Source organism: Triturus cristatus, chromosome 1_1 (genome assembly GCF_964204655.1).
Source record: "Triturus cristatus chromosome 1_1, aTriCri1.1, whole genome shotgun sequence".
NCBI lineage: Eukaryota > Metazoa > Chordata > Amphibia > Caudata > Salamandridae > Triturus > Triturus cristatus.
The window spans coordinates 106,682,522-106,697,051 of NC_140579.1; the positions used below are offsets into that span (position 1 = coordinate 106,682,522).

At 46.9% G+C, this 14,530-nt stretch overlaps 1 protein-coding gene across 4 annotated transcripts in view; it reads right to left on the reverse strand.

The window, feature by feature from the left end:
• Positions 1–14,530, reverse strand: part of EFTUD2 (elongation factor Tu GTP binding domain containing 2) — a 208,733-nt gene that overhangs the window by 120,675 nt on the left and 73,528 nt on the right. For all 4 annotated transcript variants that reach the window (XM_085609831.1, XM_085609851.1, XM_085609863.1 and 1 more), the window contains exon 10: positions 6,112–6,278. In XM_085609831.1, coding sequence (XP_085465957.1) covers positions 6,112–6,278 — 167 coding nt within the window. The remainder of the gene's footprint in view (positions 1–6,111; positions 6,279–14,530) is intronic.

Below are 14,530 nucleotides of genomic sequence, written 5' to 3' on the forward strand. Positions count from 1 at the left end.
ATTCCTAGATCGTACTTCAAGGGTTAAATATGCCCCTCCCCGTAAATCACATTTGGAATTGAGAAATATTATTAAAGAGTTTAACTTGATAGATAACTGGAGAGCAAAAAACGGATCTAAAAATGATTTTTCCTTTTACAGCCGGAAGTACAGACATCACTCAAGAATTGATTTCTTTTTATTAGATCAGTCCCTTTTCTCAGCAGTAGACTCCATCTTATATACTCCAGCACTACTCTCTGATCATTCAGCGGTGGAGCTGGTAGTTAATTTTAAGCAAAAAGAATGTCAGAGAAGGTGGACCCTGGATAGATCCTTATTACTAAAGGAGGAGGTCAAGTTGGACTTAGTGAATCAGGCAGAGGAATACTTTAAGTATAACTGTTGCACCGCAACTGATCAGGTGGTTTGGGAGGCATTTATGGCCTTTTTAGAGGATCGTTAAGTATACTGATGATTAGGAGAAATTTGTTCAGGAGGAGGCTGGAGGAAGAGCGCCTCTCTAAGATTAAGCAAAAAGAACAAGAGCTTCAGAGGGCATCGGCAGACCATCAGAATACAGTACCACACCTGCAAAGTGAGCTGGGCGGATTACGGGCAGAATTCCAAGCTAGTTTGGATAAGATTTTAAAAGATAGGTGGGATGCCAGCAAGCTCCAAAATTTCTCCTATGGCGAAAGATGTGGCTCTTTTCTAGCCTGGAAAACGAGGGCAGATAGGGTAAGGAATCAAGTTAAAACCCTAGCTCAGAGCAGCACAAGAGCCATCATATATGATGATGACCAAATTAGGGAGGAGGCGAGAATATTTATGCAAGATCTATACAAAGAAGACACTTGCTCTGTACCTCAAAGAGCTAAAGATTGGTTGAATCAGTTAGGGCTGCCTCAGATATCTATGTTGGATAGAGCCTTTCTATGCTCGAGCATAAAAGAGGGCGAAGTTAAAACCCAGATTAAGAAAATGGCCAGAGGGAAGGCAGCGGGCCCAGAAGGGCTCCCAATAGAGTTATACTTGGTAATCCTCGAAAAGGTTGTCCCTGTCCTAACAAATCTGTTTAATAGAATCTATTTATCAGGTGAGACCGTCCCAAAATCATGGTCTGAAGCCACAGTCACCCTGATCCTGAAGTCCAACAAAGACCCGTTAAAAATTGAGTCTTATAGACCCATTTCCCTGTTAAACACGGATTATAAAATTTTTGCGGGGGTCTTGGCAGCAAGAACAGCAAGAATTATTAAAACAATAGTACATCCGGATCAGAGGGGTTTTATTCCCGATAGGCAGCTGAATGAATGAACTTTTCAAACTATCGCGGCAATAGATGTGGCAACAGATAAGAAGCTTCCATTGACTTTAGTAGCTATTGGTGCCGCTAAGGCTTTTGACCAGGTGAACTGGTCATACCTATGGGAAGCTCTATCTGGGTCTGGTTTTCCCAATAATTTTGTTTCAGCCGTTAGGTCTCTTTATTTTTGCCCTCGGGCAAGAATTTTAGTCAATGGAGCCTTAACAGATTGGGTTACAATCGCTCGGGGCACCCGGCAAGGGTGCCCCTTGTCACCCCTATTGTTCAATCTTTATATCGAACCTTTTGTTTGTCAGCTTAGGTCCGATCCATTGATCAAACCCTTCAAAATTGCAGATCTGGAGTTGAAATTTGCTCTATACGCAGATGATCTGCTTATGTTAACATCTAATCCATCTGAAGCTAGCTCCAGATTAGTAGATCAGGCTGAATCGTTTGGGGAAATCTCGGGATTTAAAATAAATAAAGATAAGACCGAGATTATGGAATGGAACCAAGATGAGGGGACACAAGGGGCTAAGCCTCGCATGAGGTATTTGGGGATCCATCTGGCCCAGAAAATTGGAGATTTATCTAAAATTAATTTGACCAGAGTTTCTAAGGATGTTTGTGGTTTGCTTCAGCGGTGGTCAAGCCTCCCTCTAAATATTTTTGGAAGGGTTCATTTGATAAAAATGATCTTTTTGCCAAAAATAACTTTCCTATTTAACTCTATTCCGCTATCTTTTATGACACCAGATATCGCGAAACTGCAGGGAAAAATCGGCTCTTTTATTTGGAACACTAAGTCCTCTAGAATCTCCTGGAAAAAGCTTAGGAGAAGTTTATACATGGGTGGTCTAGCTCTACCAGACCTATTCACTTACTGTCACTCATTTCATTTTAAAAACTTCAGAATATTGGCCAATAAGACGGATGCATCTTCACGGGGTTTATTGTTTCAGGCCATATTGTATGACATCCCCCAGGGGCAAGAGTTTTTTCTTTTTAAATTCGGAGATCCGAAGTTCTATAAAAAAGTCAGGCTTAAGATTCTGGGTGCTGCCTTGAAGAACTGGTTATACATTAGGAAAAGTCTTAAAATCCCCTACTATGCATCCCAGGCCCCAATTTGGGACTCCCCCGGTACCCCGGGCTGTCTTAAAGATATAATTGTCCCAGCCCTTAAAAATGGCAGGCATAACATGTTGGGGTGATCTGCAGAAAGATTCGCAGCTCTTGAGCTGGGAGTCCCTCTCGGGTTTGACAGGAGGGACACTCACTAGATTTAAGTATTACCAGTTGTCAGGATGGTGGGCAACGAAATCCTGGGACCTAGAAGCATCAAACTCCAAATTTGATTCAGTCTCAAGGAGGGGTGGATGGAAACGGGAGGTTTCTTTTTGGTATTGGGCCCTTCTAGAAGCCGGAGGAGTGACTGAATCCTAACTCCAAAAACTCTGGGGCAATGTCATTAGTTTCAACTCTAATGAAATCAAGGGCATTTGGGGGGGGGGGACTCCTTTACTATGTTGCAGGCAGTTGTTAAACCTGCAGCACTTAAAAGAAATCATTTATATACTACACATAGGGAATATTTAACACCTGGAAAATTAGTTAAGGTGACAGGTCTAGAATATCATTGCCCTAGGTGTAAGCACCCGGCTGCGGACGATCTCCATATGTTCGTGGATTGTCCGAAGATCTCCAATTATTGGATTGAGATACAGGAATTTTTGGAGGACGTGTTACATCAACAAGTGAAGATTACCCCGGGGACTATCTTTCTTGGTCTTGATGTGCTTCACCTCGCCTCCTTCAATTAAGGGGTGGAGTTGGCAGAGGTGGGCACATCTCCTATTCTTCCAAAGTTTTCCAGCCCAAAGTGGTTGTGTAAACCAGGGGCTGCAATCTGCTGCTAGCAGCTGGGGGTCGCAATACAAAGGCGGCAGGCCTTTGAAGCTTCACCTTCGAGCACTGGCCCATCCTTGAGGAGGAGGTGTGACACCTCTGCCCAGGATGTGCATTATCTCTGGTCCCAGAGAGCAGAGGCTCTCCACCCAAGGGGGCCACAAAGCAGCCCACCCCCGTTGCTGGTTCTAACCCTCAAAACTTGGACCCTGCAACCAATCTACTTCCAGGCAAGCAGTGTAGTCCCAAGCACCCCCAGTCTCCACTGAAACGCATTAGGCCAAACTTCGAATTTGACCTCTGCACCCGGTCGCCCTTGTATCGCTGGAGGTGCAGTTTTGGTACTCAACTGACCCTGGCCCCTTGATTACCTTTGGTCCCAAAGACTGGAAGTGTAAGTGTGATACTTACCTCTTTAACCGCGATACTGTTTTCCCCATAGGATAACATTGAACTGTGCAGAAAATGTGAAAAGTATTTTTATTTAAAAACATACTTACCTTACTGCGAAGATCTTGGTTTTAAAATAAAATACAAAGTATATTTTCCTAAAATTGGTGTGGATCTCCTATTGGAGTCGTGTGTCCATTATTGATCACTGTTGCGCAATGAATGTCTTACACTGTGTGTTAGGCCCAAGACTGCTCGCCCACACTAATAGAGCACTTTGGGTTTTACATTGAGCACTGTACACTTTTGGGGAAGTTCTGGACCCTGTGCACTGTATAACCACCTAGTGGTATACCATATACAAAGCCAGCGCCTACTATTACAATACATTGCAATTAAAACATTATTAACAATGTAAGATAAATTTTGCCAAACTAAATGGATGTACTACTAAAATTATGCAGTAATTCCAATTCTGAGCACTGCATTTCCAGGCTTTAGTCTCTAACTAATGGAGGATTAGTTACTTGATCACACTCTTGAAACACCACCAAATGGTGCCCCTTCCAACACATTTGTAGGATTTGGTGCAGATCATAGCAGCAGTGTGCTTACTGGAAGAGTTTGACCATCTTTCAACCAATCACGGATTTGTTAAGCGCGATTACTCACCGCAAGGGTCTCAAGGCGCTGGGGGAGGAGGTGCAGGATCCAGCCCATCAAGGAGGGGGCCTGTCTAAGAGCCAGGGTTTGAGGTTGTTCGTGAAGATGGGGAGCGATGTTGTCTGTCTGAGGTGGAGCGGTAAGGCGTTCCATACTTTGGCCGCGAGGAAGGAGAAGGAGCGGGTTCCTGCTATGGTCTTTCTGGCGCAGGGAACCACGGCGTAGGAGAGTTGGGATGATCATAAGATTCTTTGGGGTGCGTGGAAGTTGAGTCAGCTGTTGAGGTATGCTGGTCCAGTGTTATGGAGGGCTTTTCTGGGCGTGGGTAAGGATCTTGAAGGTGATTCTAGCCTCGATGGGGAGCCAGTGGAGTGTGTGTGTGTGTGTGTGTGTGTAGGTGTTGTGAGATGTAGCAGTTTCGTGGTAGGTGGAGGACCAATCTTGCGGCGGCGTTCTGGACGTTTTGTAGCATGCGGGTGAGGTTTTTGTTAATGCCAGCGTAGAGCGCGTTTCCGTATTCAAGTCTGCTGGTGACGAGGGCGACATTTTTTTCTGTGCTTGTGGGGGATCCATTTGAAGGTCTTACATAGGAGGCAGAGGATGTGGAAGCAGGAGGATGTGACGGAGTTGATCTGGCGGTCCATTTTGAGCTCGGAGTCGAGGATGATTCCGAGGTTGCGTGCGTGGTTCGTGGGGGTGGGTGGGCTCTCGAGGGCGGGGACCACCAGGTGTTGTTCCAGACGTCGGGGTATGGGCCCATGATGAGTACTTCAGTCTTGTCGGTATTGATTTGTAGGCAGCTGCTTTTCATCCATCTGGCAACAGCTTCCATGCCTTCTTGGAAGATGAGTTTGGCTACGTTGACTTCATTGAATAGGGAGAGGATGAGTTGGCTGTCATCTGCGTATGAAACAATGTTGAGTCCGTAGGCTCGGACGATGGGGGCGAATGGAGTCATGTAGACGTTGAAGAGCATTGGGCTGAGGGAGGACCCTTGGGGGACTCTTCAGGTGGTAGGTGTAAGGTCTGAGAGGAAAGGGGGAGTCTTACCCTCTGCGTTCTGCCAGAGAGGAAAGAGTAGATCCAGTCGAGGGCTTTGTCCCGGATCCCTGCGTCATGGAGTCTGTGGATTAGGGTGCGGTGGGATACCGTGTCGAAGCCCGCAGAGAGGTCTTGGAGGATGAGGTCTACTGTTTCTCCTTAGTAAAGTAGGGAGCGGATGGCGTCTGTTGCGGCGAGGAGGGCGGTTTCTGTGCTGTGGTTTTTTTTTTTAAGCCTTATTGTGACGGGTCGAGGATAAATAATAATAAAATCGTGTTTTATTCACAACATCTTCACATTAAATGTATTTACTGTAAAGAGAATGCCGGACTCTAACATGCAATACTTCTGACTGGAGGTATACTTTATACAGGTCGTCCAGCAATAGTGTTCATGGTCACATCACAGAGCGCGTAGTATGCAAACCCATGGTGTACAGCAGTAAACATCTTGGGAATGTAAGTAATGGTATGTGAACTTTGTGCCGCGTTATTCTTGCTGACTAGAATTCAGCTTTCTACACTGCAGTGGTTAAACAAACAGCACTGCAGTTGTAGGGGGCGAAAATCCAGTCAGCAAGATGGGAATGGGAGTGGGGGGAGTGGGGGCACCAGGGAGCAAAAAAATGTAGAAGCAGCGATCTCCAAAGGGCAAACACTGGCATTGAGAGTGAGGTGGTGTTTGCCCCATGGTAAAATGTCTGCAAATCGTTTACAGTTGAAAACGTGATAAGTTAGTGAGCTGTGCTGAAATTTTTACAACTAAGAATAACACATGTAGTAGAAACACAGGTGGTCTCATCACTGCATCCACATTACCTGAGCAAGCCGTTGACCTCGTCCACTATGTGGCGCAGTTTGTAGTACGCATCTGTGGGTGGCAACTTCAGCTCCAGGATCAGCCGATCAATCTTATTGATGCAGACTGTAACTGCCAAGTGCTCTTGGACTGCATGCTTGATCAGGCGCTCTGTGTTCAACATTACCTGTTAACACAAGGGGAGAGGTCAAGTTGCAACATCTCCAGCGGGCTGCCCCAGTATAGTCCACAATATGAACAAAAATTAAGGGGCGAGACAGAGCTGCACACTCCCCCAGATTTAGTTACAGCCAAAATCAAGAAAATGGCAAACATGTGCTCTGGAAATAAAATATAACTATACTGAATTGAACCACAGGTCCTCCGAAGACTGCCCTAGGAATATCGGCCCAAATACAGCAAGACATTTGAAAGCATGACATCTCATTAGGCAGCCACAGGATCATATCTTTCTCCGAACAACCTACAGCTGTGATATCTCCTATAGTCAGCCCATGGAGCACTCTCTGATCAACATAAATACAAGGCCAGAGATAAAGTTACAGCATCTCCATAAAGTGTCTCAAGATAACTTCTTGGGGGGCACACCTACAGAGTGGAGAACTGGACTGCTACAAGAGAACCCAATGTTCTGCACAAATGGAAAGAAGCTGCCGTTAGATAATCTTCCACAGGCTGTCCCAGAAGCCCCTTTAACTTGCAGAAAAAGCAAGAGCTAGAGCAGTGGCACACTATTAAGGATCACACAAATATGCACAAAGGCATGTTTGGTTCAGATTGCATACCAGCTCTAAAATGTTTAGTAATTGGAAAAAAAACAATAGTTAAAGAAAATAGGTTTTCAAATAAATTGAATATTTGGTTACAATGGGTTAACAAGTTATAATAATAAATCGAGCCCACCTGAACCCATTAAACAAATGAAGAGGTCACTTACCTTCTGGACCGTTCAAGGTGGATACTCTATCTATTGTTAGATTCCATGCCTTTAGAATATCCAAAGACAACAGGCTGAATCCAGATGATTTTTCAGCATAGCCCCAGCGTGCTAGTCAGTGGTGTCATGTGGCTCTGTGCAGACCTTGTTCCGCCCCAGAAGTGACGGTCGAAGCTGCATAGAAGTGCCACCCTAGCACACTGACATCAGTTTCTTTCTTGACAATACCCGTTCCCTCCGATAAAGAGCACAAAAAGAATTATTCGTGCCAGCATGCAGATCTCTAATTTGGGAACTTTTAAGATGGAAATTAGGCCATTCCACAGAACGGAAAAGTGAGAGGGCGTTGAAGAACCTGCAGTTAGACAGAGTATCCATCAGAGAGCATTACCAAAGGTAAGTAACTTTTTCTTTTGATGGATAATCTTATCCACAGATTGCTCACCTTTAGAACAGATACCAAAGCAGTACCTCAAATCAAAAAGTCCTGCAGGAAGGAGTACACAAAGTGCCCGTTCCTTTGAATCTGGCTGCCAAGATAGTAGTGCTACGTGAACATATGCTCGGATGCCTATGTGCCAAGGCAGTGGTAGCAGCCTTGACCCTGGCGGAATGCACCCTCAGTCTTTCTAGAGACTGCTTCTTGACTAGTACTTCGCGGATCTTAATAGAGAGGACATTCAGCTGGACAAAGTCCTTTTCTGCACTGCCTTGCCTTTCTTTGCTGCTGAGTACCTTACGAAGAGCTGATTGTCCACCTAATGGTCTTTGGTGTGATTAATGTGAAAACTAAACTCTTTTGGGGTCCAAACGATGGTGTTTCGTCTTTCTAGGGGTGAGGTGGAGCAAAGGATGTCCGAAGTGTGATGGATTGTCTGATGAGAAATCGAGTCACAACCTTTGGCTAAAAGGCCAATTTAGTCCTCAGCACTAAGAAAGGTGGTGTAGAACGGCTGGAACAAAAGCCCTGAAGTGCGCTCAAACAAGAAGCTGAAGTTATAGCGATGGAAAAGTCCATCTTCGTAGTCAGGAGACAGAGGGTAGTTTCCCCATCAGCTCAAAAAGGGGTGCACATATGAAAAGTGGGGGCCACGTTAAGATCCCACTGTGGCTTCACAAAAGGTTTAGGAGTAAACACGAGTTAAGCCTTTAACGCATCGCATTACAACAGGTGATTTAAACAAGCACAGCTAGTCTGACAATCTCGAAGACTGCCCACTGCGAATCCTTGCAGGGCCAAAGACAAAACAACCGATACATTCGACAGCTTGACCAGCAATAGGTCTGTATTACGGGTACAACATGTGAGAAAGTGGCTCTGTATATACTGTTCCTTAATAGGTACAGGGTGTACAGAGTTCACAGTCCCCACGTGTTTGACAGAGGCTAAAGTTAGATATAACCTTACTCTCTAAAGTGGTAGCTTGGTCGAGCAGTAAGGCAGTATCAGAGGATAGTGTAAAGCATTTGTTGTACACACTCAGTAAGCAAATGGTCTCGCACACTCAATAACTGAACTCTAAGCCAATGGTTTATATATAAAAAAATATATGCTGGTTTTATTTTAGAACCAACAATTGGAATTAAAATATACTTTCTCAGAATGAGATGCTTTATATAAATACTTTTGCCATATGCAATTGACTTTTGTAAACAGTTACAAGTGGTTGCAATAGGCAACACTATTTTAAACACAATAATGCATTGAGTTCAATGGAAGGTTCATGTTATTTGCCACAGATTACTTTTATGATTACTTTTGGAATTCCAGGACTGGGTCCTAGATTCAGTCCTGGGTCAGTACTTAGAATCAAGTGATGAAAGTCGACTTAATTACTGTGATGATTTTTAAACAATATTTAGCTATTTTAAAAGTTGACACTTAGGTAATCATTGACTGTTTTCTATGAAATATTTTCTATGGCAGTAAATGCAAGTTACAGGTATAGTATGTTCTCGTTACTTTTGTAATCCAGTACTGGGTACCTAGACTCAGTACTGGGACCTTTATCCAAAACAGTTAAGTAATTATGTTTTCAGATATTATGCGATTTTTAAAGAATATTTAAAGATTGCAGAAATTGACACTTGGAAGAAATTTCACAGAAAAACAGTCAATGATTTCCTATGGGAGAAAATTGGGTTACTGGTAAGTACAGTTGTAAGTATTTTTCAGAGTTAGTGCTGGGCACCAAGATCCAGCACTGGGAGCTCACCTAAGAGCAAGTGAGTAATTTTGTTTTCGTTACTCGGCTGATTTTTGGTGAATATTTTATTATTTGAAAAGTCCACACTTAGAAGAAATTTCAGGAAAAAGCCAGTCAATGTTACCCTATGAAGAAAATAGAGTTATCGGTTTAAAGGTAAGTACTCGACTGGCAGAGTTGAGGTTCTGGGCATAGACTCAGGGGTCCCCCATGGTCAGGTAGGTACAGTTGGTTCACCCTCAGCGACTCTAGGGCGGCCGAGTGCAGAGTGAGTTAGGCCCAATGTTATCCTATGAGGGATAGGGGGGCCTCGGTTGGTGGCCGCTGACTGGCAAGCCACGCGGCTGTGGGAGCTGGGCTCCTGATCACTTACTCAGGGCAAGTGGGGAAGTAGGTAGGTGTAGAGTTTTCACTGCCAGGGCCATTCGGGCGGCTGGGTGCAGAGTGCTTTTGAGCCTTCGGGCGCTCAATTGATTTCAATGGGAAATCTCCAGTTTGAAAAAAGACTGCAAGCTCGGGGACGAGGATTCTTTAGGTGCCACCACCACTTCGAGAGGTAAGTTGGGTAGTTGGAGGATAGGTAGGTACCCCGGGATTGGGCACAGGGGGCCGTGGGGCGCCGCGTGCATGGGTGACTTTTGGTGTCGGGAAATCTTACCCTCTGTTGATTGCGGTTGGGGGGGGCACCTTGTTCTGAGGCTGCAGGCTCCTTCAGGAGTGTCGAGGGAGGTCCTTGGGTGCCGGACTCGGGGTCACAGTCGCCGTGGGGTCGTCCTCGTGGTCTTTGTCCACTCCGGCACTGGCCAGGCTTGTGCAGAGTGTGCTGGGTTTGCGGTTCCGGGCTGCTGCCAGGGATTAGAGATAGGTTTTGAGTAGAGCCTCTACTCATGGGAGTCCCAGGGTCTTAGAGCCAAAAGGTAGCCAGGTCCTCCAGGGTTTGTGAGGTTGCTGGCCACAAGAGATGCCGGGTTGGAGCAGGAGCAGGTTCGAGGGTCGACAGGCCGCTAGGGCTGGGGCCAAAGCCGTTGGTGTCTTCCTCTTTTTAGCAGCTGCAGGGCAGGTCTTCTTTCTTCTTGCTCTTCTTTGTAGTTTTGAATCTGGAATCTGGGGAAGGAAGGTGCAGGGTGCCCCTAAATACTAGATTTAGGGGCGTTACAGGTAGGTGAAGGGCAGGGGCCAATGGGTCCCTGTCCTGGGGTGGGTACACCCCCTGTCCTGCCTCTCTCCTGTGGGAGGGGGGCAGGAGCCCGGAGATGTGCTTCACCTCGCATCCCCCACCTGAGGGGTGGGGTTGGCAGGCTGGCACATCCCCTGTCCTTATGTGGGGTTTCCGGCCAAGCTTTCCGCCAGAGTGGGGGGTTGCAGTGGCCTGGGGAAGCTCACAGAGGCGGTATGCCTTTGAAGCTTCCCCCTGCCCATTCTGGGGGAGGAGATTTAGCACCTCGCCCAGGATGTGCATTGTTGCAGACCCAGGAGAGCAGGGGCTCTCCTACCCAGGGGTCCAGCAACATGTCTGCTGTGTGGCAGCCTAGGCAGCCTCAGAACAGACGTGGATTGCAGGTTTAGGTTTCAGGGGGCCTCTCTAAGATGCCCTCTGTGGTGCTTGGTACATTAAATCACACACTGGCATCAGTGTGGATTTAATGTGCTGAGCAGTTTGATACCAAACTTCTCAGTCTTCAGTGTTGCCATTATGGTGCTGTGGAGTTCGTGTTTGACAAGCTCCCAGCACCATATACTCTTAGCTGGCAGCACTGCACTTACAGTGCTCAGGAATGGACCTGGGTACTGTAGGGGCACAGGGCTCCTGCCTCTGTGCCCACACCACTAGCATAGGGCACCCAGCTAGAGGGGTGGCTGATGTATGCCAGGGCAGTGTAGGTTGTGGGCATGGCACACAGGGATGTGTGCCATGTCGACTCTCTCTTTTGTCTTGTATCCAGACACTCAGCCTGCAAGAGCAGTGTGTGTGTGTTAGGGTACAGGGCCTCTAAGGGTGGCACAATGAGTGCTGCAGCCCTTAGAGGCCTTCCCTGGTCACAAGGCCCTGGGTAACTAGGGTACCATTTACCAGAGGCTGACATGTGGCCAGGGTTTGCCAATTTAGGTTTTGGCTGTTAGGCAGTTTTTAGGGAAGGGACACAGGCCCTGGGCACCTGATTGGCAGGAGCCCAGGGCACAACAAGGAAAAGTGCATCAGCTATTAGGCAAAAAAAAAAGGGGGGTGGGGGTGGTTACTGCAACAGAAACCCACTTTCGTACACAACACCAAGCCACAAACGTGTTCCAGTGTCCGGCATAAACAGACTCTGCAGTAGTGCCCTGGCTGCAAGGTTGACACCCACTAGGTCAGGAGGGAGTTCAACTGAAATCAACTGCCATCGCTCAGTCTCTGCACATGGTGGTGTAGATTGTGCAGGCCTGAGTGCAAGATCCTGCTCTGCTACTGCAACAGAAGATGCTCCTCAAGCGGCAGACTGATCAGATGACAGATGCCAACGTGCAGAAGTTCAAGGTAACTCTATATGACATGGTCATGCCCACTTTTTGCCCGGTAACTGATGTGATTTCGACTGGAGTGCACTGGGTTTCTCCCCAGTGCCAGAGCTCTTTCCCAAAACTGTACAATTGTTTCCCCAATTGGCAAAACTTTTAGCACCCTCTGCAAGTCCCTAGCAAATGGTACTCCATTGGAGAAGTGTGGCTCACTGGTTAGAGTAGGCAGACCTGAAAGCAGAGGTCAGCCCGGGACCAGGGTTCAATTCCCGGCTCGGCTGGGTCTTGAGTCCATAAATTGTCCATGGACTCGATAATTCTCGCTCCAGTGCATACTCGATTCATGGGTTCACACTCTGCGACTCTGGGCAGTAGCTTGCTTAATCTCCACAATGGCCCCTCGCGGCAGGATGCCTGGCTTTCACCTTGTGGATACCCTGCTGGGTTATCTCACAGGGGAATACCAGGATGGGTTCCCTAAGCAAGCGCTTAGAGACCGGTTGGTGATTTGCGCTATATAAATATCTGCACATTTACATTTACTCCTGGTACATAGGGCCTGAGGTACTAAAGAGGGACCCTAAGGGCAGCAGCACCCCTCATTAAGCACATGTAAGGCTGCCATTGCAGGCCCCGTGTCTTGGTAAAGACAAAAGTGAAAACACAAAATGTCACACATCCCTGTGTGTCATGTTACCTAACACTGTATGTAATATTTGTAAACCGGCCCTACAGCAGGCCCGACAGCCCTAAGGCAGCATGCTGAAATTAAATGCAAAGTCTTCCGAAACCTGGATGGAATCTGGCTGGTGCTCTTGGTTCTGGGCATACTGAGATTTTAGATCCACCAGCAGAGCTCATATGGCATGGTGGATGAACAGGATGAAGGAGGCCAAGAACCTTCAAGACCACCCTCAACAAGATCCAGGACTGAGGCAGAAGTACAGGAAACAAAAGCCCCAATGTAAAGGACACACTGATCATGAGGAAAGGCCCTTAGAAGCACTGTATTCAGGACTGCTCACATGAAAGGGAGCCTAAACAAAGGAGTCAGGTGTGACTTCTCCACGTTCATAGTGAACCTCAAATATGTCAGGAGGGTTGCCGTCATCTAGAGGTGGTCCACAACTGACTGTGGCGAACATCATAGGGGCACTGGTGAGGCTGAAGGGCAGCAAGGAAAACTCAAAATGCTTCTGGCCCACCCTGAACTGCAAGTAGCATTTGTGGGCCTGCATGAAGGGAACTAGGTGTCCTGAAGGACTAATGCTACCATCCAGTCTTTTGGATACAGGGCAGATAGAACCTGGGATATTGTGAACATCTTAAATGCGTTCCTACGCAGGAAGAAATTCAGAGGTTAGAGGATCTAAAATAGGATGAAGACCTCCACCCTCATCCAGCACTAGGAAATAGGAGGAGTAACCTTCAGTTTCGATTTACAAGACTGTGACTTTCTATTGGTCAACTCTCCAAAACAGCCTGTACTTCCTGCAGCAAAATGAACAAGTGCTCCTCTGAAGATCACTCTGATGGGGGTGGAAGATGCGGCGGGTCGGAAAAGAACAGCAGAAACTAACTTTGTTCAACTATCTGCAGGATGCACCTGTGGGATGTTATGGCCTGCCTCCATTGAGGAATTTTACTAATTCTGCCAACAACAGGGTGGACATGTGCTGCGAAGGGCAAACTAGTGGCTTTGGAGGCGGCTGCTGGAGGGGCGGTTGGCTAGGAGGTTAGTTGCCCTGAGTGGTCTACTGGATCCCCGATGGGTCTGAGGTGGCTGTTGTTGGGCTGGTGGGCCTTGTTGTTGTGTTATTGCAAAAACCCTGGTGAGGCCTCAAAAGTGTTGAAACTGTTGCGGACAGTGCATTGTGGGCCTGAAGAGATGGAGCAAACTGTGAGCCTGCTTTTTATGAAGTGTGTTAGTGAGGAATCGACAGCCTTGCTAAATTGGAGAGACCCGTCAAAAAGCATAGCCATTAGTGATGCCTGAACGTCACCCGAGAAGACTGTAGATCTCATACATGCATGGCAGTGGAGCATGATGCTAGTCCCGACTGCTCAGCCTAAGCAGCCAGCAGTGTCCAGTCCCGACTTTAACAGATTTGGCTGCGGCCTGAATGCGCTGAATAGTTTGTGCCAAGTTGGCACAGAATTCCTCTGGGACTGCCGGCAAGATCTCGGCGACCATGCCCATAAAAGCGTGAGAGTACCTACCCAGCAAGCAGCTAGCACTGTGTAACCGAACAGTGAGGCTATTCAAGAAGAACATCCACTTCTCAAATGCCTTAATAGTCTTGGACTCTGGTTCTCCGGAGTAAAGTGCTGAGCCAGGAAAGCAGGGTCACTCAGAGCAAGTCTGTGGTGTCATGTTACCTTTATTCACAGGAGGGAAAGAGCAAGGCTTAGTGAAGATACTCATGAGCATGTCAGTCAGGGTGTTGTTGAATGGTAGCAATGACTTGGGCATAGCCTTCCCAGGCTTCAAAACTTCAGTGAGGATATTAGTTTTCACTACGACAGAAGGCAACTGTAAGTCCAGGACATCAGTTGCTCGCCTGATGATTACAACGAATGAGGCAGTCTTCATAACGTTTAGAGGATGGGGGAGAACTCAACCAACTTTTAGGGGAAGTGTCAAATCAACTGGCCTCTTGTAGGTCCAAATAGAAATTGCCTTCATCAGACTGTAAACGTAAGTCATCTCCGTCACCAAAAGCCAGTGGACATTGGTCAGAGTCTGATCGAATGGGTTGCTGGAGCACTACAGGGCAG